Source organism: Carassius auratus, unplaced genomic scaffold (assembly GCF_003368295.1).
Source record: "Carassius auratus strain Wakin unplaced genomic scaffold, ASM336829v1 scaf_tig00031962, whole genome shotgun sequence".
NCBI lineage: Eukaryota > Metazoa > Chordata > Actinopteri > Cypriniformes > Cyprinidae > Carassius > Carassius auratus.
In genome coordinates, this window is record NW_020525965.1 from 1 (window position 1) to 24,534 (window position 24,534).

General features: G+C 37.9%; 1 protein-coding gene across 1 annotated transcript; it reads left to right on the top strand.

Moving 5' to 3' along the window:
- Nucleotides 1-79: 79 nt before the first annotated feature.
- On the top strand, nt 80-24,419 carry LOC113080778 (armadillo repeat-containing protein 8-like). The gene is made up of 22 exons (XM_026252835.1): nt 80-148; nt 2,721-2,797; nt 6,789-6,860; nt 7,186-7,328; nt 7,483-7,580; nt 7,662-7,754; nt 8,030-8,110; nt 8,208-8,283; nt 9,373-9,463; nt 9,552-9,612; nt 9,759-9,959; nt 10,136-10,231; nt 10,391-10,473; nt 11,010-11,091; nt 11,172-11,258; nt 11,482-11,574; nt 11,659-11,808; nt 14,465-14,560; nt 23,509-23,604; nt 23,798-23,870; nt 23,961-24,054; nt 24,159-24,419. Exons 1-22 carry the CDS (start codon nt 101-103, stop codon nt 24,190-24,192), a joined length of 2,025 nt encoding a protein of 674 aa, XP_026108620.1. The 5' UTR covers nt 80-100; the 3' UTR covers nt 24,193-24,419.
- The last annotated feature ends 115 nt before the right edge of the window (nt 24,420-24,534 follow it).

Genomic DNA, 24,534 nt, shown 5'->3' on the forward strand with positions numbered 1-24,534 from the left:
GTTCTGCATTATCAAGCTTTTGGAGAAAGTGCTGCTGTAAATGCTCCGCTGATTGAGTTGTGTTTATGTGGAAAGTGCCTGTGAATGTTCCGCTGAGTGAATGATGGCGTGCCTGCTGGAGGCCCCTTTACGCATCAGCGTGTTATCTGTGAGTCTCTTTGATTATACCATTAAAACCTAACCTTTTCAGCTCAGGATCACTTACATAGACAATAGACACGTTAGATAGACTTTAGCAATTGATGTACATTTTTTGCGATGTGGTGTTTGATGGCTAGCTGTGTGTTTGTGTGGTCAACATTAGATCTGGATGTGCTCAGACCTGTCAAATCAAAGTTATATTTAGTTTTCAGTCTATATTTAGAGCTGGGGCTTCAAAAACAAAATCAAACCTGCTTAATATTATCCGATGAAGCTGTTAAAGGATGAGGTGATGAGCTAATGTGGTGGTAACGCCCCCTCTTGACAGCCCTGTGGTTCTGTGCTGTGTGTTTTGACACATGTTGATCAGTGATGGGGTCAGATGATGTGTACTTTGATGTATAGTGTGTTACTGGATGAATACCGATATTCACGTAGTACTTAAAATGGTAGTGGTAGAGAAAAAAGAAAACATAAATATGATGATTTGTTTGTAAAGGACACCATTCAACTTTAGCCTTCATGTTAGGTTTATTATCTTCCCTTCTAATACATTGAATGTGTGTCTCTGATAAACAGCAGTGTGATATTGTTAAAACTAACCTTTTGTTGAATGATATGTTCAGAAAAGTAAATGGTTTCCCGTATATTAAAACTGTTTCTGTGTAAAGTCAGTTTGATTCATCACAAGTATTTTATACCTGCGGTTTCCGAGACTCCCAACAAAAGTCATTTTTACAGTAGGATATGAAATTTTGTTCATTATCTTTATTTGTAAAAAAAAAAAATTGATTCATTTCCATTCTTCATATATGTATGTGTATTTATATATAGGTAATGAATATACTAAGTACACACACATATAGTATGTAAACATAGACTTTTATTTTGAATGCCCTTAATTGCAATTAGTCATTTTGAAGCCCTACAAGTAATTGTTTAAACCAGGGGTGTCAAACTCAGTTCCTGGAGCGCCGGAGCCTGCAGAATTTTGTTCCAACCCTGCTCCAACAAACATACCATGTAGTTTTCAAATAAGCCTGAAGGACTTGATCAGTTGGATCGGGGGCCTGTACCATGAAGCTAGATTAGCTGGCTAGCCAGGTAAGTTTCAGGTTAGTTTGCACCAATCCTGGGTTTTAGGTACCACATAAGTGGCTTGGCTTTTAGCGGCATTCATTGCCATAGTAACTCAAACTCCACAGCTAACCTTCTCCGGGGCAGGTTATGTTCTGGGTTCGAGATCTCAAACTGAAGGTGGACTAATCAGATGTGAGAGAAGTGACACATGTCTGACACAAAGTCACTCCTCCAGTTTATCTAGCTCCAAATCAAAGGTCACTGATGCTAAAAAAAGGAAATAGAAGAAGTCTGGCTTTAATGATAATTACGGAGTCGTATTATAATTATATAATTATTGTGACTCATATTATTATTATAATAATTATTTATCTTTTACACACAAGCAATTTTAGTTGAACAGTTATTATAAATCGTTTATTTTAAATAGATATTAATGTATACAGATCATGTAATATAAATAAGCTGTAGTATCAAAATATTGCACTATTTAAAAAAAAAAAAAAAAATCTTACCTTACATGTTCGAGTCTCTATCACTATATATTTCAAATGTATAAGCTAACTTAAGTTTCATGTAACTGCATTGATAGAGCAAGATTATTTATTTTATTTGTCCACCTTCATTTTTCATATGACATTTAAATTTGTCATATTCTTCCATCTCTTAACCTTAAGCAAAACCTTTAACCTTTAGTTTTGAATCTCGCTGGGTCTCTCGCAAGAAGTAAATCAAGCTTGCTTTGTGTTGCAAGGCTCATAATTGGCTGTTCGCCAGTGATGTCACACATCCATGTGCACGCGCTCCACAAACTCAGGATCAAAGCCTGAGTTGACAAATAAAGTTGATGAACAGCATAATGGTACCAACAAATCCGGATTGGAGAGGTTTGGTATTGTCAACTCAAAACAAATCCTGTAACTCTGAATTTGTTCAGCTACCATCATGGTACAGGCCCCTGGTGTGTTTGATTAGGGTTGAATCAAAACTCTGCAGTGCTGCGGCCCTTCAGGAATTGAGTTTGACACCCCTGGCCAACTGACAGCTGAATATTTCTTTAGGGCTGGGTAATCATAGGGAAATGTAATACTGTAATTTATTAATTATAACAATCATTGTTTAAGTCTGTTGGAAACTCATTTGTGCCAGAACAGGTTAGGCTGGTACAGCAAAACACCATTATGTTACATTGTTATGAAATTATAGAGTTCATGGGAGTGAATCTCATGGGGTGGATGTCCTTCCCAGTTTTCCCTGGCCTGAAATTGCCATCTCTGCCTGTACAAGTGAGTTGCAGTTTTGAGGAGATGGGAAGCAGGTCTCTGCTCCCCTTCTAGAGACTTCCACCAACAGCTGGCAGCTGTAAGGGTAAACAGACCAAAGTATTGTGACCCTGTGAGCAAGGGAGGAGGCTATGGGGCGAGACTGAAGGTGTTTTGATGCCTCCGATGGGATAAGTTTGCTGAATCATCTTTGTGCTGTCTTTTGTCACAATGCAGGAAGTCACAGCCACGAGTCGCCACTATGTTGACCGGCTTTTTGACCCCGACCCACAGAACGTGCTGCAGGGAGTCATGTGAGTAAACAACCATGTGTCCCTCCTTGTGTGTAGCGCTCTACTCTGTGTTATAGCTCACCATGTTCAATTTCTGAGTCCTAAAGATGAGGCTGTTACCAAAGGAGGTTGTTTTTAGTCCTTAGAGAGCAAGTACATTTTAGTTCTTTTTTTGTTTAATATAAAAGAAGCTCTGAGGTGCTGTACTTTTGTGTTTATGTGAGTGTATCTGGGGAGCTGCAGATCGGGTCTCTTCATCTTTATTTTTAACTCCGGTCTCCAGCTCTGGTTACTGTTAGGTTGATGTTTTCCCGACTGCCACAGCCGTACTTTTCCAAATAGATCCTTCAGAGCAGCCATTAACTAAAACATGAAGGTTTTTGCATTTTTGAATACATTAAGTTTTTTGCATTTATGCTGATTTATAGTAATGTCACAATCATTTCAGCAGGATGAACGTGATCTTGCATTGCACCATTGCTGGTGTTGTTATAATCACTAGGAAATGCTGGTTTCTTTTAGAGTTGGGGGCCTGCTAAAAGAATAATGATGAATAATTGATGCTGTCCAGTCAACGTAAATTGCCTTGTGGGGAGTGCGCCGACTTGTAGCGCCATTGCACTTTGGGTGTCCCAAGTTCAAGTGCCGGCTTGCGGACCTTTCCCGATCCCCATCACCTCTCTCTCACCCACTTCGCTTCCTGTCAATCTGTGTTCTATCTAAATAAAAAGGCATAATATGGCAAAAATAAATCTTAAAAAAAAAGAATAATAATGCTGTCCAGATCCTTCTGGAAATTTTTAATTGGCTTTTATTTATTTTTTTAATGAAAAATAATATATATTAATTTTATTTCAGTTTCAGTAATCTTAGTATCTTAGGTTATTCCAATTAGTTCAAAAAAGCATTTATAATTGTTTTCTGAGATTAAAAAAAAAAGTTTGTTATCTGATATTTATATTTTATTACAGTTTTATTTCAGTTATTTATTTTTAGTAGTTTATTTTCCTTTTTCTGTTAACAATAGCAACACTGGGCAATTTCATATTTCTTTCTCCTTTTTTCATTTCTTGACAAAGGCAGCAAGCACTTTAGTATGGAAGCCCGTTCCCGCCACTTTGAGAAAAAAATATATAATTCTGTAAGTCATAATAATGAGATACTTTCTCGTAATCATGCCTTAGTATCTCAGAATAATGAGAAATTGGATGATGCAACGTGACGGCATCTGTTGGTCAATACCATGCAGGAACACCACAAACATCACTTGTTCTGTAATCTAAAGTGTATAATCTATCATTAAATAGTGATTTATGATAGATTATCTGCATGTGGTCTTTTAATTTGTACACCTCTGAACCTGACCGTGTTATACACGCAGCATAGAAGAGAAAATAATAATGATTAAAGAAGACGTTTAGGTCAGCGTACAATGAAGGAAAAATAAAATTCAGCTTATTTGAGTGACAGAATTAAGCCCCTTTCTCTCACATTGACATACAGGCAAAAGGCAGGAGAAAATACTTTCAGCTAAATAACACCAATCTCACATACACAATCTATGTGTGACAACTCTGTGTGTGTGTGTACTGTACTTCAATTCAATCAAATGTCCTGAAGTCGTCGTCTTTTTTCCTTTTTTTCGTCCACACGGAGACACATTTCTGTGAATACGCACACATTTTTTATCAGATAGGCGTTTCGTCCACAAGGAATCCGGCGTTTTGGAAAAGAAAAACTGATGTTTTTTGAAACCGAGACCCAGACTGGATAAATTTGAAAATGTCGCCCTTTGTGTTTTCGTTTGGACGGCGAATATATTTTCGAATACATTTTCTGAAAAGATGACGTCATCAGCCCACATCTCGCCCCTAGTCAGACACCGCTACGTTTCTTTTACTGTCTATGGCTACGTCACGTAACAGCAACAAAAACATGAACAAACACTGAACGATTGTCTTTTTATTAACTAATATTAACACGGATTAATAAATGAATTGTTCCATGTTCCTTTGTGTACCACGCGTAAGGTTTATGAGCAAGTCAATGTCTTCTTCGTTTTAAGTGTATCTGTGAGGCAGAATTACAGCGCCACATGCTGGTCTGGCATGTATACTACATTGTTTTGTGGTTTTTGTAGACGCGGATATTTGTACAGATGGATAATCTCCATCTCCGTGTGGACGGGGCTGAAGAAGTAACGGGTAATTACAGTTATAGATAGAAATGTAGCAGAGTAAAGAGTACAATATTTGCCTCTGAAACGTACTTGAGTAAAGTCATGAGTGCTCCCCAAAAATGATACTCGAGTAAAGTACAGATCCCTCAAAATTGTACTTAAGTACTGTACTCAAGTAAATGTACGCCGTTACTGTCCGGCTCTGTTCACGACCATGGCAACCACTTGTTCTTCAGCAAAAATGCATAAGCATTGCTGTTTTGTGTTGCATTCCTAATTTGGGTCTGCCTGAATGCCTGTATATACAATATGCATGATCATTAAAGTTGTGTACTGAATATGAGAACGTTTCCCATTATTATTATGACTTACAGAATCATATTTTTTCTCAACTGTGGCAGAAACAGGCTTCCATACTTTAGTGATAATGGAACAAAATAAAGCGCAAATGGTGTACATTAGGTTTGTAGTTAATGCTCTGTGTATCTATTATTACTTTGCTCTGCCGTTCGTAAACACTCCACTCTTCATTACTTTTTGTTTTGAATGTTGCATGAGTTTGTGATTATGGAATATTTAAAAATATTTTGGGTACTGTTGATAAAGAAAAGCATTGATAAAGCATAAATTATGATTGCACATGCATTGTCTTTCATTTTAGTGCAAAAAAGCCTTCTAGAAGAAAAAAAATAAAAATATTCCACGGCATGCCCATTTTGTTCAGAGCAGAATCTCGATACATTACCTTTGTGTGCTATATGTGCATTCAGGTGTTGAGTCATGAGATGAGAGTCTGCTAGTAGGGTGTTAATATTTGCTCTCGTTATCAGCCTCTGTAATCTTCAGATCATTCAAATGTACGCTAACCAATTACATTTGACATGTCCAATAAAGACAGCAATGTTCTCTGCTAAGCTGTTTTAAACAGCGTTATTGCTTAATTATTGTACATGCAGTTTCCATATTAATTGAAATACTAGATGTAATATTTTTACTTCTAAAATGTTTGTCTTAAAGCATGTGTAAATGTAAATGTATGTAAATGTCTTTACTGTCATGTTGATTAGTTTAATGTGTCCCTGCATAATAAAAGTATTATCTTCTTAAAAATATTAAAAAAAAAACCCAAAGGCCCCAAACTTTTGAACAGCTCTGCTTTGTTTACAGCGGCAACCATGAAAATTCTGTACTGCTGCTGTTCCATAAGCACCACATGCTTTCAGATTGTGAACTGCATCTAATTCAGCCTGTCTGCTGTTTTTGTTTTATGGATATATATTTTATAGTATTGTTTTACAAAACTAATGTCAGATCATTCTGTTTTTGCTGCAATTTTTTAATTGTGCAAAAACCTGCTCATGCTGCATGTATGCGGCATATTTGTAATTAAAATGCAGTAGTCACCGCTAGTCTCTGATTTCTTTTGTTTGTGTTATTCGATTTGGGGTTTGTTTTAAAATGTATTTGAATTTGTTTTGTTCAGTTTAACAAATAAATGTGCAGCATTTTGTCCAATCAATAATAAAAGTGCTCCATTTCATGTCTTAAATCTCATTTGTTCCAAAACAGTCGTGAGAAAATTGTATTGTATCGTAAGTTGAGTGAATTGTTACATCCCTAGTAAACAGCAGTTTAAGTACATTTTTTTTTTTTACTTAAATTTTGAAGTCAGCAACCACAGTACAGCTTTTTTCACCCAGCTTGTTGTTTTTCTGCCCAATAGTCTCAAAATGATTTCTTATGTTCTTCTGTTGATAAGTTTCTATGCCATAGAAAGTTTCTATGCCATGGTTTTGCACCATGAGTTATAAGTGATTGCATATTTATTGACAGTGACATGAAGAATGCTGTCATCGGAAACAACAAACAGAAGGCCAACCTGATAGTGTTGGGAGCTGTGCCAAGGTAAGTCCACCCACTTCACCCTTTTTTCACCAATAGTACTGCAATGAGTTTTGACACAGCCAGTAAGGTTGAAAAATCTGTTAATTTATCCAGTTGTCTGGGCTGGGCCAATATAGCTGTAAAATTACAGTGAAGTCCAAAAGTCTGAGATTACATTCAAAATCTGGGATTCAAAATCATATTTAAACCTATAAATAAACAAGGTTTATTTAATTAAGACACCTTAAAGATGGCAAAAGCGGTTTTCTCTGTTTTACATGCTTTTCACTGCTGATGAGGATATACGTGTGTGTGTGTGTGTGTGTGTGTGTGTGTGTGTGTGTAGACTGCTGTATCTCCTCCAGCAGAGCTCCTCTAGTCTGGAGCTGAGGACTGAATGTGCGGTCGTGTTGGGCAGTCTGGCAATGGGCACAGAGAACAACATCAAGTCCCTGGTGGACTGTCACATCATCCCAGCCCTGCTTCAAGGTTCTTGCTCTGTCTATTTTTCATATTACTGTTTTAACTTTATTTTTTTTATCAAATAGCTTAATCAATGCCGCCTTGATGAGCCTTAGAGATTTCCTTCTAAAAAAATCTTCATGATACCAAACTTTTGACCAGTGTTTTCTGTTTTTTGCAGGACTCTTGTGTTCTGATCTGATCTTCATTGAGGCATGTCTGCGCTGTTTAAGAACCATCTTCATCAGTCCAGTCACTCCAGTGCAGCTGCTCTACACAGTAAGACAACATGCACATTCCGAAATGGCATATGTGCATTCTTAATAGGAAGTGTGATCAACATGTTTTAATTTGCATCAGGACCCCACTGTGATCCCCCATCTCATGTCCCTGCTGAGTCGGTCACAGCACACACAGGAATACATCACACAAATCTTCGCCCACTGTTGCAAGGTAGCACACGCAACTCTGTGCATTACATGTCACGTATACATTTATTCAGTATTAGAAAAAGAATGGTTCCAGTTCTAAATGCTTATTAGATTAGCTACATAAGAGATTTATTTTAAGCTTTATTAAGGATTAGCCAACATGCACCTGTGGGTACGTGTCAAACCATAAAATGGTTGCAGTATTCCAGTTTAGGCTTCTTGGCAAAGTCATATTTTCTTTTCTATTGAAATAATTTTATCTATTGAAAAAATGCATTGAATAATTTGTGTTTCCAGACTCCAGAACATCAGATGGTGTTGTTCAACCACGGTGCCATCCAGAACATCTCTCCTCTGCTCATATCTCCCTCCTATAAGGTACAAAAAGGAAATGAATTGCTTTTGCATTTGTAATTGTATTTTTAATGCATGTCGTGTGTTCAGAGTAATAATGGTCTGTGAACCCTCTCTGTAGGTACGGATGCAGGCGTTAAAGTGTTTCTCAGTTTTGGCCCATGAGAACGCTCAGGTCTCCATGACACTGGTGAATGGTGAGCACGACCTCTATCATCCTCTATCATTGGATCACCACTAATTTTGTCCTCCTGGCTTACGTTCATCATAGGTTCTCTTTGACTTCTCTTGTGTTGCAATTTTTCATTATCTTTGGTAATATCTGAATCACTGTTCAGTGAAATAAAAGAATAGTGCAGAACAGTAGGTTGAAAAAAGTAAAAAATACCATTCAGAATCTCCATAGAGACAGTTTGAGGTTGTTAGGTGAAGATATATGATTCTGTAGAAGCTACAGTGCAGTATGTTAGAAATGTAATTGCTGATTTTGGTGAAGATCTACATCGTTACCATGGAAAAGTTGGAGTGAGCTTTTGCTAGCAAGTGGAGTCTTGCTGGTTTAAGTTATCTATTGGAAAGCCACCATGGTACTGTAGCTATATACACTAGTGTTTAGAAGTTTGGGGTCAATAATCTATACATTATATTGATCAAAGTGGCAGAAAAACATTTTACAAAAGAATTCATTTTCAAATAAATTCAGTTGTTTTATTCAATAATTTTTATTAGAATTTCTATAAGAATATAAAGCAGCACAAAGGTTTAATAATTATAATATTTTACATAAATAAATAAATAAAGTAATATATAATAAAAATAATAAATGTTTCAAAGTTTTAAATACATTTCTCAAATCAGCATTTTGGGATGATTTCTGAAGGATTGTGTGAAGACTTGAGAAAAGGCTATCGAAAATTCACTTTTGTCATTACAGGAATACATTAAATTTTGAAGTATATTAAAATAGAAAACTTTAAATAATAACCATTTTTCACAATATCACTGTATTGCACTGCAGTAGTGTATAATACCTATTTTAATGTGTAGTATTGGAGCCTAAAAAATATCAGCACTGTTTACTTCTAAATGCATCAAAAAGACTGATTCAAAATAGTTTTTTGCTCATTGCTTATTAAAATGCTAATTTTATTCTTTGAATTAGATGTGGTTATATAAGAGATGTTTGGTTCAAAGCTTAAAACCTTTATTTAGATTTTCTGTATGTTAATAAAATAATACTTCAGTCTGCTGAAAATCATATTTTGTGTATATGTGTTATTTTTCAGTGCTTGTAGATGGTGAGCAGCTCTCTCAGGTTTTTGTTGGAATGATGCAAAGGGACAAACCCATTGAAATGCAGCTTACAGCCGCCAAATGGTGAGTAAATCTCATCCTGCAGGCTATTTATAAAAATACATGTGTAACCTTTTCAGCTTTTACAAACTTGCACACTTTTTTCTCTCAGCTTAACATACATGTGTCGAGCAGGAGCCATCAGGACAGACGACAACTGTGTTGTACTAAAGGTACCTCAAAAGAAAAATCACATTTACGTTATGAATGAATGTGATGAATGCAAAAGTGTCATTTAAAGTGCATATGAACTAGTTCTTTCTCTCTGTGTGCGTGTGCGTGTGTGTGTGTGCGTGCATGTGTGTGTGTGTGTGGACAGACTTTGCCGTGCCTAGTGAGGATGTGCAGTAAAGAGCGGTTACTGGAGGAGAGGGTGGAGGGGGCTGAGACGCTAGCCTACCTGATGGAGCCGGACGTAGAACTGCAGCGGATTGCAAGCGTCACTGACCACCTCGTGTCCATGTTGGCTGACTACTTTAAATACCCAAGCTCCGTCAGCGCCATTACTGATATTAAGAGGGTAACTCCACATACACACACACATTTCAATAGCTTTCCAAATTTTGGCTTTACAGAGACTTCTATTGTTTTTGTATAAAGCCAAGTATGTAGATTTCAAGAAATGTAACCAGGTAACTTTTAGACTCTTTTCAAGTGAAATTAAATCAGTTTAAGTGATCGTTTGTCTTTCTGTAGTTGGATCATGACTTGAAACATGCACATGAGCTGCGACAGGCAGCTTTTAAACTCTATGCTTCTCTGGGCTCCAATGACGAGGATATCAGGAAAAAGGTAGTGCATTATATTGTATTGTATTATAAGTGCTCTGTCTTCCATCAAAAAATGTACAGTATGACTGTTGACTACTTTGATACCCTGAAAATTAAAACAGGTTATTAGGTAGATGTGGTGAATGTGCTAAGGATGTTAACATTAATTTCCCTGCTACAGATTACGGAGACGGAAAATATGATGGACAGGATTGTTAGTGGCCTATCAGAATCTAGTATCAAAGTACGGTTAGCAGCAGTCAGGTATGACACACATTTTCTCTTAATTGTCCATCAAAAAAATTAGGAGAATGAAAACTTTTTTTTTAACAATATTTTTATTCTGCAGCGACACTTCCAGTTGATCAAAAGTGACGACTAAAAAGATTTTGGTTCCAAACAAATGTTGTTCTTTGAACTTTCTATTCACCAAAGAATCCTGAAAGACAAGTGTCATGGTTTCCTCAAAATTTTAAGCACCACAGTTGTTTTCAATATCCGATAATAATAAGAAACCGATAAGAAATTATTCCAAATTGTAATAATATTTCACAATATTACTGTTCTAACTGTATTTTTGATTAAGTAAATGCATTTGATTAAGTAAATGGTGAGCATTTTCTTTCAAAAACATTTTTAAAAATCTTACCAACTCTAAACTTTAGAATAGTAGTGTAAATGTTAAATGTGTTTGTTGAAAAGGTACAACAATTGAATAGTGAAAGAATTTAAAAATCAAACAAAGAAAGGAGGTTTTGGTTTGCTCTTATTTTTATTTATTTCTTTTAAATTTCCTCTAGATGTCTTCACAGTTTATCACGGTCTGTACAACAGTTAAGGACAAGTTTCCATGATCATGCAGTATGGAAGCCACTAATGAAGGTATGATATTCAGAAGATGATGAGTGAAACCTGCAGACTAGTCAAACCCTAACTGAATGCACATTTGTTTTTGTGGGTAGTTATTACAGAACGCACCAGATGAGGTCCTGGTCATGGCCTCTTCAACACTATGCAACCTACTGCTGGAGTTTTCACCCAGCAAAGAGGTAAAGAACAACACTTCATTGGTTTATTAGTATTATACAGCCAGAATTTTAAATTTCTTACAGTAAATGTAATTCATTATTGAACTATTTCATACTGAAAACCTTTAAACTTCAAGCTTTTAAAACTACTTGAGACTTTCTGGTCAGGCTTTCTCAAGCCAACATCAAATTCTTATTCCCAGTGCCGCTGGTCTTAAGTGATTGTGTATGTGTTTGTTCACAGCCTATCTTAGAGTCTGGGGTCATCGAGTTACTATGCAGCCTCACCCAAAGTGACAGCCCAGCTCTAAGAGTCAATGGCATCTGGGCTCTCATGGTAAGACCAGCTGACTTCGGTCCACACCAAAGCTTCAGTATGAAAACACTCTGTCATCAGAAGCCATAATGTGTTTCTGTGCAGAACATGGCCTTCCAGGCAGATCAGAAGGTGAAGGTGGAGATAGTTCGAGCTCTGGGCACAGAACAGCTCTTTAGACTCCTGTCTGATCCTGATACGAATGTGCTCATGAAAACACTGGGCTTGCTTCGAAACCTGCTCTCCACCCGGCCAGTAAGTTATATATGCAAGTATATACAGGTGCATCTAAAAAAAAAAAGTAGAAAAATGTTTTGTAACATTTCAAAGTTTAACCTTTAATTTATTCTAGATTCATTACATGTAAAGCATAATATTTAAAAAGGTATTGTTTGTTTGTTTTCATTTTGATGATTAGAGCTTACGGATCATGAGAGTAAAAAAATCCAGTATCTTAAAATAGTAGAATATTTATATTTTAGTTTCATTAAAATGACCATCCCTACAGTATAAATTCCGGGTATCTGTATTTCATGAAACCACAATAATGGGGAAGACTGCTGACTTGGCATTGGTCCAGAAGACAGTCATTAGCCGCTTTTCCACTGTCTGGCCAGTGTGAGCCAGTGCTTTAAATGGGCCATGTGGGGCTAATAGCCTCGAACCTGTAGCACCGAGGCCAAAATAGCACTGCGTTTCCACTGTCCGGCCAGAAGCTCCACTGCGCTTCACTAAAATCCGTCCTTTACACGCTTCTCAGGAACAATGTCATGTAACCCCCCATCATTTCACCAACAAAGAGAAGTTATCAGAAAACTAATAAGAAATAAGTTATTGGAACTAGCGCAATCACAAAACGAACACAATAAAAGCAGCTGTTTGTTTGCATGCTTTAAATATTTAAATCCAAAAGCATTCATGTTTTACTATAATAAGTGATGCACTGATCAAAATGAATTAATTTATCAGAATTGGAAATTGGTCACACAGAAATAAAGAGTTATGAACATAACCTGCTTATTCAGTCGAGTCGGTTTCTGTTTATTTGTATTATTTGTAGAAATAATGATCATTTCTATATTTTTATAAAATCTCCCAAACAAAAAAACTAAAATCTCGAGGCAAGACTTATGACAGATAAAATATGTTACTAAATAAATACATGATTGTGACAGAGAATAAGAAGCTGACATCTGATTTCTTCATGTGGTCGCATTTAGGCTACCATGTTTACTATGGTAATGTTAATGCCTAGCGTGCAAAAGTCTTTTGCATCACTTATAAATATTCCTGCCTTGTATGGTGATTATTATCCATATCGGATCAAGTTATTTTAAACACTCGCTGCTGACTGAAAGTTAGTTTTGAGCTCAACTTATTTAAAACATTTTTTTAAAGCTGGTATTACAGCTGTTATCTTTATGAAATGATCCACGATGCTGATCCTCTCCAGACGAAGAGATACCCTGCCTTGGTTCATAATCACTCCAACTCCTCTAACCCCAGCTGACCCGCTTTGGCCCAAGGTTTTCATCGGGCAAAAAAACCTGGGCCGCTGGCTCCAAGGAAGCACCGACAAGGGACGATCAAGCACCGGAAATGACAGTGGAAACACGATTGGCCTTGGCACGCACTAGCACACCCACTTTTGGCCTGACAGTGAAAACGTGGCTATTGACACCCTCCACAAAGAGGGAAAGTCACAGAAGGTCATTACTGAATGGGCTGGCTGTTCACAGAGTGCTGTATCAAAACATATTAAATACAAAGTTGACTGTAAGGAAAAGGTGAACAAACAACTGGGAGGACCACAAGCTTGAGAATACTGACAAGCAAAGCTGATTCAAACACTTGGGTGAGCTTCACAAGGAGTGAACTTGACTGAAGCTGGAGTCAGTGCATCAAGAGTCACCACACTCAGACGTCTTCAGGAAAAGGGCTACCAAGCCACTTCTGAAACCGGTACAACGTCAGAAGCATCTTACCTGGGCTAAGAAGAAAAATAACTGGACTGTTGTTCAATGGTCCAAAGTCTCCTTTTCAGATAAAAGCAAATTTTGCAATTCATTTGGAAATCTAGGTCTGGAGGAAAACTGGAGAGGCACAGAATCCAAGCTGCTTTAAGTTGTGAAGTTTCTGAAGTCAGTGATTATTTGGGTGCCGTGATGTCTGCTGGTGTTGGTCCATTGTGTTTAAGTCCAAAGTAAATGCAAGCCGTCTACCAGGAGATTTTGGAGCACTTTATGCTTCCATCTGCTGACCAGGTTTATTGGCAATGCTGATTTCCTTTTCCAGCAGGACTTAGCACCTGCCCACAATGCCAAAACCACTTCCAAGTGACTTGCCTACCATGATATTACTGTGCTTGACTGGCCAGCCAACTCACCTGACCCGAACCCTATATGGAAACAATGGGATTTTTCAAGAAAAAGATGAGAAATTGTTGATCTAACAATATACTGACGAGCTGAAGACTCAGTAGTTCCTCAGCAGTGCCACAGGATCGCTTTCATGCCACACCTAACTGATGCTGTCATTTGTTTTAAAAGAACCCCTACCAAGTATTGAGTCCATAAATGAACATATTTTAAAGAACTTGAACTTTTGGGTTTTGCAAATCCTTTTTTTTGATTTATCTTAGGAAATATTCTAATATTTTGAGACACTGAATTTTTGACTTTAATGAACTGTAAGCTCTAATCGCCAAAATATTTTTTTTTTTTTTTTTTTTTTTATGTTTTTACATATAATCTAGAATACTGTATATGAAAGATTCACTTATTGAAATTGGTTTCCAAAAAAAACTTTCACGGTATTCCAATTTTTTGAGATGCACCTGTATGTGATTGGTCTGATACATTGCCTTTCACTGTCTTAACACACACTGATTTTCTTTCCCTGCCTTTGGTAGCATATAGACCAGATCATGAGCTCACATGGGAAGCAGATAATGCAAGCGGTCACGCTAATCCTAGAGGGAGAACACAGCTTAGAGGTCAAAGAGCAGGTGAGCTTCTCAAACACACAAAGATGACATTGTGCTTACAGAATCAGACTAGTAAGATTTCGCAAGCAACTATTATTTTTCACAGGTGCTTTGTTAAAAGAATGTTCCCAGTTTAATACAATATAATAATAAAAAAAAACGATCTTTGTGTCTATTCAGAGTGTCTGTAGAAGTCCTTGAAAAGTATTAAAGTCTTAACATCACTTTTTAAAATGTAAAACTGTTAGTATCTTAAATCCCATAGGAAAAGTCTTTAGCACTTTTGTCTTGTTATCAGTTGGTTCTCCTCTCCCCTGATCAGTTATCAGGTTTTGAGTGTTAAACATTGTGGTGCATTAAACTGGCATTTTTGTGGCATACATAATTTGTTTTAATTGTTTTCTCATCAAGACTTACAGTAAAATCATTAATACTATGCTCTGAAATTGATCTTTAAAGGGTTATAAAACCCCAGACTACTTTTTCTGCGATTTCAGTAGAGGTGTTAGTGTTTCATGTCATAGAAGACAATGTTATTATTGGTTAGTTCTAACTAGGGCTGCACGATATTGGGAAAAAATGGCATTGAGATATTTTATTTTTCTGCGATATATATTGCGATATGAAATCGAATCTAATTTTTTCTTACAAACAAAAATGGGGTGAGTACACCTTACATTCTCATTTTAAATTATTTAAACATTGGCACCATCATGTCAACTGATTAATATGCGCAAGGGAGAGAGAGAGCAAGACAGCGCTCGTGTAGTTTGAAGATGGTGAGCTTGCGGCCGGCACTCGCTCTCTCTCCCCCTCTGTCTCTCTCTCTCGCGCGCGCACTCTTTGATGGTTAAGCTGTGCAATTAATCCGCGAATCACATTCGTCAAGGGCTGGGGAGCAGCTTGCCCGTACAGTTAATGAATCAACTACGAGAGCCTACATCGCACATCCTGCGATGTGACTATAGTGGATTCGTACATCGAGATATCGATGCTTAAACAACACATCGTGCAGACCTAGTTCTAACTGTTGGAGAAAACTGGTTAATTTTAAGCATTTTTATGCTACTTTCATCTTCCGGGTTTAAAATCTACATCGTGTTGACGTCACAATTTGTGATGGGTAAATGGACTAGTACATCGATGACTCTTTGGTGTATATTAAATGATTAATGAGACTGCGTGTTCTTATCCTGTGAGAAGACGCTTCCCTTAATTATTCACAACGGCATGTGTTGATTCGCTATGACAGACGCTTTAGACTGCGAGACCGCGTATATTAACCGACAGAAACGTTCAGGGATTGATGGAGAGTGTATGTTTTAGCTTTGTACTGTAATAAGAATTTGGCACAAACGCGCTTCATTTACTTTTTAAGTGTTACCATTTGTACAGCTCCGTGACACAACCAAAAGGCTTATATTAACGCTGCAGAATAAGCCTAAAGTTATCAGAGGTGCAACAGTACTTTCATGTTTGTTTGTTTTTTTTCGTTGCAGAGTGCAAATGGCTGTGCTTTGTGTTTTTAACTCGATGCGAGATATATATCTGGTTAGCCATGGTTAGCTCTCACCATAGTAATAAAGAAATGCTAAAAAAGTGGGCATGGTTCTACAGTTTGGTTCTGCATCTACAGTTTCAGACAGTCTTGCATCGAGTTAAAAACACAAAGCACAGCCATTTGCACTCAGCATCAAAAAAAAAATATGAAAGCGCTGTTGCACCTGCATTATAACGAGAACAGTATTATACTGTAAATTTTTTTTGGTTAGTTGTCATTTTTTTGCACGTTGTTGCTTGCAAGTTTGCTGTTGGCTGTAATATTGGTGAAGTAAATCCACACTTTGCTAAAGAAGCATTAGCAAACTCTTAGACTGTTACAACCGTACCAAATACTCTGCCATTTTTTGTGTATGTTTGTTTGCTCTTGCCTTTTAAAATCATCATGTTCTGCGCATGTCTACATACCTAACACATACTACGCATGCACAGAGGATTATTCATCCTCCCAAGCTGTGGCGATCTCTGTCTATCATGTTCAAAATCTGAAAGAAGCACTTACTACTAACCCGAGTCTGCATTGTAGTTTACTACCTATAGCGGAGAGACCGATGCATTTGGTGGAGTTGGACCTCAAACGGTATGCTGATGTTTTACCAGCAGACTTAACCTGGCAGCAGAGAGCTCAAAAACGTTGCACTTCTTGGCCTTGATGAATTTCCTGCACATCCTGTTCAGTCTCATGTTTTTTTCCGCAAACCTTCACCTATGGATTCCTTTGCTGTGACAGCATGAGTGTATTTCATTGCAGTTTTCAAATTCCCTCAAAGGGCCAGATATGGCCAAAAGCCAATCCAAGAATAGTCACACTTTGGCTTCAATGGCAGAGTCCATTGGTGTGCGGAATGTACCTGAAGTTGAACAGCCAGTTTTGGTGCTAGTGGTGTCACCAGACGAAGCACTGCAGGCAACTGCTCAATGCCCTAGTGTTCAGTGTGGCTGCACAGATTCCCTTATGAAGAAAGTTTATGAGTCAGCTGCCTACATTATTTGAGATGAAAATACTGTCTGCCAACTCATTTTTGGCTGCTTCTAACTCCTTGGAAACGGTGGAGGTGGATACCTCTGTCCCACAGTTTTTACAGACAGCCTTGCTAGCTATGGGGCACGAGACTCGAGAGCTATGATCTCTCACAGCAGCACTTTTGAATGCTCGCTGTTAGGTATGGCTCGCTCAGACCAGATTACCGGAAGATTGTAAAAAGAAGGATCTTCCCATCATTCCTGGACATGTTTTTGGTCCTGATGTATCTGAGATGTTGAAGAAACGCATGCTGTCTGCGACTACCCAGCAGCTAACATAGGAGACCTAACAGGTTTCTAAATAAGCTCCCCATTTTGGATGTTGCATGTGACCGATGTTCTCCAGTCAGTTGCAGAAGGGGATTGGTTCACAAGTGTAGACCTGACAGATGCATATTTCTACGTTCCGATTGCCATGCATTACAGGAGTTTTCTATGCTTCAGTTTCAAGAACAAGACCTATCAGTTTAAATTTCTACCATTTTACCTTTCCCTAGACCGTCTTGTGTTTACGAGATGTATGAAAGGTGCCCAGTCTCAACTGTGGGCCCAGGGAATACAGATTCTACCCTATCTGGATGATCTGCTGGTTTTGCTCCGATGAAGAGCTCTCTGTTCCCTGCACAATCCATCTCGTTCATCAGGATGACTGTCAATTCAGTTTGAAATTTTATTGTTGAGGATAACCCCTTGAGATGAAGCATCTCGTTTTCAAGGGGGTCCTCGAGACAACATAGAAATAATACAGCACATATACATTCATACACACAAAAGCTCTCCCTCATCCCACCTCATCCGCCCCTCATACATATAAATATGGAATGACAGTACAAGGATAGGACATATGTATCTTAAATATGTATACATTCGCACACCTAAACCCATAATCACATTTAAAGAAATAATAAAAAAAAAAAAAAAAAAAAAAAAACGTCAAAAATGAGGAAAACATTTACAGCAACAATTTGCTTGCAGGTAAACAAAAAGAGATGTTTTGAAGGAACACAGGGAAGTAATTGATCTTAGAGACCCTGGCAGACTATTCCATTCTGAAGGGGCTTTAAATTTAAATGCACGTCTACCACTCTCCTTGAGAATATTGGGCACAGTAAAGAAGAAATATTCAGTATGTCTTAATCTATAGCTGGGTCTATAGGGAATTAAGTATTCCTTTAGGTAAGAAGGATAATCATAATGCACACATTTAAAAATGACCTGATACCAGTGATACTGTCTTCTGGCCTTTAGTGACAATAATTTCAGTGAGTCATACATTTCACAGTGATGAGTGGTAAATGGGCATCTTAGCACAAATCTACATATATTATTGAAAATAACATTCAATACTTTCAAGTTTGTTTTCTGAGGTGTTTTGATAGACAACATCCGCATAGTCTAGTATGGGAAATATTAACTGCGACACAATTCGTAACCTAATCCTTTGAGTAAAACAGTTAATAGAGCGAAACAATATTCGCAAGTTACAATTAATCTTTTTTACAACAGAATTGATATGACATCTAAAAGAGAGTTGTGAGTCAAGCCATATGCCCAAATATTTAAGTTCATCAACTTGTAATAGTTGAGTATCGTCTAAAAATCTGAGTGACAAATTGTTAACTTGATTCTGTGTAGCTGATCTGGTGGGGAAGAGTATACTATATGACTTTTTTTTATTCAATAAGAGATGGTTAAATTGGAACCAAAGTTGAATAGTATTAAAGTTAGTTTGCAGTGAGGATTGAATCTTAGAAACAGACTTATTGGATGTATAAATCACTGTGTCATCTGCATATGGATGAATACAACAGTCTGAGCAAGTTAGAGGAAGGTCATTAATAAACAAAGAAAATAAGAGAGGCCCTAATGAGGAGCCTTGGGGAACACCTTTCTCCATTATTAAGGACTGCGATACACATCCATTAACATAAACACGCTGACTTCTACAATGGAGATAAGAATTAAACCAAAGAAGAGAGTGTCTAGACAGGCCTATTGCATATAATTTGTCAAGAAGCAAATAGTGATCGACCATATCAAAAGCCTTAGTTAGATCTATGAATATTGCACCGGTTGACATATTATTATCTAGAGAAGATGAAACATCGTTGGTAAATTTTAGAAGAGCAGTAGTTGTAGAAAAGTTTGGTCTGAAACCAGATTGATTTGGTGACAAAATAGAGAATTCATTAATATATTTAAATAATTGTTTGAATACTAGTTTTTCAAACACTTTTGCTATACTACTGATGATAGAGATAGGTCTATAGTTATTGAGATCAAGTGCATCACCACCCTTATGTATTGGTGTAACTCTGGCAGATTTCCACATTAATGGAACCACAGAAGTGGATAAGGATAATTAAATAAATCTGATAGGGGAAATGCCAATACATGAGACGCAAGCTTGATAAACTTGATCTCCAGACCGTCAGGATCAGTACCATTACCTAACTTTAGTTCGGAGATTGCCTGTTGAACGTCAGTAGGATTTATAGTAGCAAATGAGAAGGAACTGTTAGGCTCATCTACCAAACTAGAGAAGGAAGAATAAGAAAATTGTGAGCTACAAATAGAGGAGAAATGTTGGTTGAAGGCATTGGTAACCGCGGAAGGATCACTGATAACCTCATCATTAACTATAATTTTGGTAGGAGTGGTTTTAGTGGACTTGTTTAATAATGCATTAAGACTTTTCCAGAACTTCTTAGGATTATTTAAACTATTAGACAAGGAGTTTTTGTAGTAATTTGATTTAGCATTTCTAGTTTTTGTCGTACACGCATTTCTTAATTGTTTATATACTGCCCCATCTACTGGGTCCTTTGACCGGCGGTACTTGTCCCATGCCTTATCTCTTTGTTTAAAAAGATTTAATAAGTCTGCCATCAATCCATGGTAAGTGTCGGCCCTTAACCTTTATTGATATCCAAGGAGCATGTTTATCAATTACTTTAAGAACTTCCGTATAAAGAAAATTCCAAGCATCCTCAACAAATGGAATAAGATTAAACCTATTCCAATTTATATCTAATAAATCTTGGATAAAAACATCTGTGTTAAAATATTTGCTCTGTCTTACCCTGATCACTTTGGGTGGTAAACGAAGTAATTTAATTTTCCACACACAGAAAACCATTGAATGATCACTGAAGCAATCTGAAAGAACACCAGAATCAGTAATTCTATTAGAGTGGGTGACCAAAATCCAATCCAACAAAGATTTGGATCTATGGTCAACCCGAGTTGGTTCACTAATTAGTTGGGTCAGATTTAAACTTTCAATATAATTCCTATCATTTATAGATGACCGTTCTAACCAGTTAATATTGAAATCGCCTAGAATAATCATCTCGTTTGAGCTACCCACAGATTTAATAGTATTACCTATGCACTGTATTGACTCTGAAGGGGAGTTTGGGGGTCTGTAGATATTCCCTATAATCAACTGTTTGTTTACATGAAAACTAATTTTAACGAAAAGACATTCAAAGTATACAGGATTTTCCTTAGGGGATATTAACTCAGATAATAAAGTTGAAGAGACATAAGTGGCTACGCCTCCTCCACGAGTGCTCCTATCAGCTCTATACAGAACATAACCATCCAGTTTAATTTCCTCATCTAATATATTATTATTCAACCAGGTCTCAGACAGTGTGATAACATTAGGTTTATTATAGACAAGCCAGGCCCTTAAAAGATCAATTTTATGTGACAGACTTCTTATGTTCAGGTGGATAACAAATAAGCCTTTACCCATGTTAACTATTCAGAGCATGAAAGAACAGGTTGACTGGGGTGGGGTTGGAAGAGCAACATACACATAACCACGCATAACATACACACACACACTCACACACACACGCACGCGCTCTAGCGCACGCGAGTACAATCATAGACCAAATAGGCCAAAACATAACAGAATACAGATGCAGTCTGCTAAGTTTTTTACTTGAATTACATGAGGTGAGAAAAAAAAAAAAAAATAATAATATTAGATAACTTTTTCCTTCACAAACAATCATCTGAGTCAAACTGACTTCCAGACATTGATGGTAGGCTATATATGAATACATTGACCGATCTCATAAAGAATAAAATAAGATATGATAACAAAATATAACAAAATTGAACTAATCGGCCTGAGAGATAGATGACTCACTTCAATAAATGTGAGCCTTTCATGCCACAAATGACAACAGCAACAGAGTCAACTCAAATAATATTTTTCCTGGGTTAAACGAAACAATCAGTCATTCTGAGATTGAGCCTCGAAATCCCGAAGAAAGGACTCAGCATCTCCAGGACTTTTAAACAGGATTACTTTGCCCGCTGCAGTAATCCTCAGTGTGGCAGGATATTGGAGAGAATATTCCATCTTCAGTTCTCGGAATTTCTTCTTGATAGCATCAAATTGACGACGTTTTTGAGCAATGCCGGCACTGAAATCAGGGAAGATGTGGACGCGGTTGCCTTTGTACTTTAGTTCCTTCTTCTCACGCGAAAGGCGTAATATTAATTGTTTATCCTGGAGGCTAAGAAATTTCACGAGGATTGGCCTTGGCCCAACTTTCAGCTTATTCGTTTGTAGCGTGGTGGGAAAACGGTGGGCTCTCTCGATAACTGGGGGAACCATAAAGTTCTCTTTCCCCAGAAGTAACTGAATAAGCTCTCTCATGAAGCCAATGATGTCCTGACCCTCCGATTTTTCCGGAACATGCACAAAACGCAAGTTATATGCTCTACTGCGATTCTCTGCATCCTCGACTTTATCACGCAGGTAAGAGTTTTCAGTTAATAATGTTTTCACATACTTTTGAAGTTCCGTTACGTTGTCTTCATTTGTGCTTACTCTTTGTTCAAGTTCAGACACATGATCACCAAGTGTGGACAGTGAGCCTTGTATTGTTTGTAAGCCCGATTGGATATTATCCATTTTCGCGTCAAAGTGAGAGAACATATCAATTTTCAGTTGCTGTATAGCGTCCCAGATTGATTGATTTGAAATCAGTGTTTGATCCATGATGAACTCAAGACACGCAGATCACAGGTTTTGAGTAATGGAAGTGCAACAGACAAAGTTTCTTTGCAACAAGCAGAGGTTCAACTCGAGGTTCAACTCGTATTCAGTTAGCAGGATTATGTTTAAGGACATGAAAGGCCACAATGGTATAATTTAGCAGACTACACCTGACACGCGTGTTGCTCACTCCGCCAAGTTTCAATGCGTGCTTCCATGTCTCGGAAGACAGATATCCCAAACCTCTTGCCCAGTTTCATCTGGTAGTGTCTCTACAGTATGGAGTGTTACTGAGGCTAATCGGAATGCTAAAAGCAGCCTCCTCCATCCATTTCCTTTGGATTACTCCATTTGCGACCCCTGCAAGTATGGAACAACCTTCTGCGATTGGATTAGTCTCCGAATCAGCATCGGCAGATCATAGTGACACGCAATTGCATGCGTGTCCTCTGCAAGTGGATGTCCCTAACCTTTTTAACAGCAGGTGTGCCATTAGGAATTATCTACTCTTGTCGCAAGGTTATAACAACTGATGCATCCCTCATGGCCTGGTATCCACAGAGGTATCCGTGGCAAAATGGTCAAGAAACCAGTCAATGGACCACATAAACCTGTTGGAGATGCATGCAGCTTTTCTGGCCTTGAGACATTTCCTTCCGGTTCTAGCAATACATCCGTTTTTTCAATCTGAATCACCAGTGGGGTACAAAGTCAGAGAGTTTGTTGTGACTCCCTCGCAAGATCCTCACCTGGTCACTTCCACGGTTCGCATCATTGAGGGCTGCTTGTCAGGATTGGTCAGTCAGGTTGCAGATGCTCTATCCAGGAATCGAATACATCCAGGAGTGGAGACTACACCCGAATGTAGTTCAGGTCATCTGGCAAGAGTTCAGTATGGTGGAAGTAGACCTATTTGCTTCAGAAAACATGACTCACTGCATGTGGTCGTTTACCCAGGTGGTAGCATCCAGTCCGTTAGGACTTAGGCACAATTGGCCAGACTGCCTTCTGTATGCCTTCACTCCGATACCTCTTCTGTGGGAGACACTCCACAGGAGTGCTTAGGGCAGACACCGTGTGCTTCTGATAGCTCCACAGTAGCTGTCCAAACCATGGTTTCCCTGGCTCCTATCAATGTTGGTGAATAAACCAAGGAAGCTTCCAGTCAGGAGTGTGTGTGTGTGTGTGTGTGTGTGTGTGTGTGAATAAATATATATGTCTTACATTCCCTTAAACATCCTGATAACTGTTATTGAACCTGGAACAATCATTAAGAAGAATTTAAATACTTTCCAGAGTTGATGTTTATCAATGCTTTTGTGTGTTGTTTTTTTTTTTTTTTTTTTTTTTTTTTTTTTTGCAGACATTGTGCATATTGGCCAATATTGCTGACGGAAACACTGCCAAGGAACTCATTATGACCAATGACGACATGCTCCAAAAAATTAAATATTACATGGTCAGTGAATTGTCATTAGCTCATCTGGTTTGTCAGTTGTGGGCTTTTTTTTTTTTTCAATATGCTTTCTTTCAAACTATTTTATTGTCTCTACCATAGTGTCCTTGTACTGTTGCTTGTTTCCACCTTATCACTGTTCCCCCCTATGGATAGTTATTTTGCTTCTGGGTAATTTCTTCTGTTCATGTTTCAGGGTCACTCCAATGTGAAGCTGCAGCTGGCTGCCACCTTCTGCATTTCTAACCTCATCTGGAATGAGGAGGACGGTGAGAAACTCATGATACCAGTGCATGAGTTAAATAGGACTCTTTGTGTATTATCAAGAATACAAGTTTGTGTTTTTCCACTTCCTCCAGGCTCACAAGAGAGACAAGACAAGCTAAGGGAGATGGGCTTTGTTGATATCCTACACAAACTCAGCCAGGCATCAGATCCCAACCTCTGTGACAGGTGATGGACCGATTTTCATTCACAATCTGTTGGTAGTTGTTTCATCTTTTGTTTGGTTTGGTGCCATAATGATTTGACTCTTCAAATCTCCCTCTTTCTCTCAGGGCAAAAACGGCGATGCAGCAGTATTTGGCATGACCTCGAAGGAAGGCGGGATATGGCCTCACTAGCAATCTCTAGGAGGATCACATCTCCCGAGTTTTTGTTTTAGATTCGAGTTTCGTTTTGCTCTTCCTTTTGTTTTGTTGCACAAGATACCCTTTGTTGTGGAGACCCTGAACAGCTTCGTAAATCAAGAGACACGGTATCCTGGGGGCCACAACACCTTTTGGGCTTTCAGCTACATTGGCTTAATATGTTTTCTGCTGAAAATCTTGGAACTATTGTATTTTTGTTTGTTTGTTTTTGGACTTAATGTGAATGAAAAAAAGCTCCTCAAAGTGTGTTGCAGCGCCACCTGGTGGATTGAGGCTTTGATGC

Excerpts from the sequence above, each read along its gene's own strand:
- LOC113080778 (XM_026252835.1), top strand. The coding sequence starts at position 101 with ATGATGGCGTGCCTGCTGGAGGCCCCTTTACGCATCAGCGTGTTATCT. Across the intron at positions 10,474-11,009 it reads GTACGGTTAGCAGCAGTCAG|ATGTCTTCACAGTTTATCAC; the intron begins GTATGACACACA and ends AATTTCCTCTAG. Across the intron at positions 11,575-11,658 it reads ATGGCATCTGGGCTCTCATG|AACATGGCCTTCCAGGCAGA; the intron begins GTAAGACCAGCT and ends GTTTCTGTGCAG.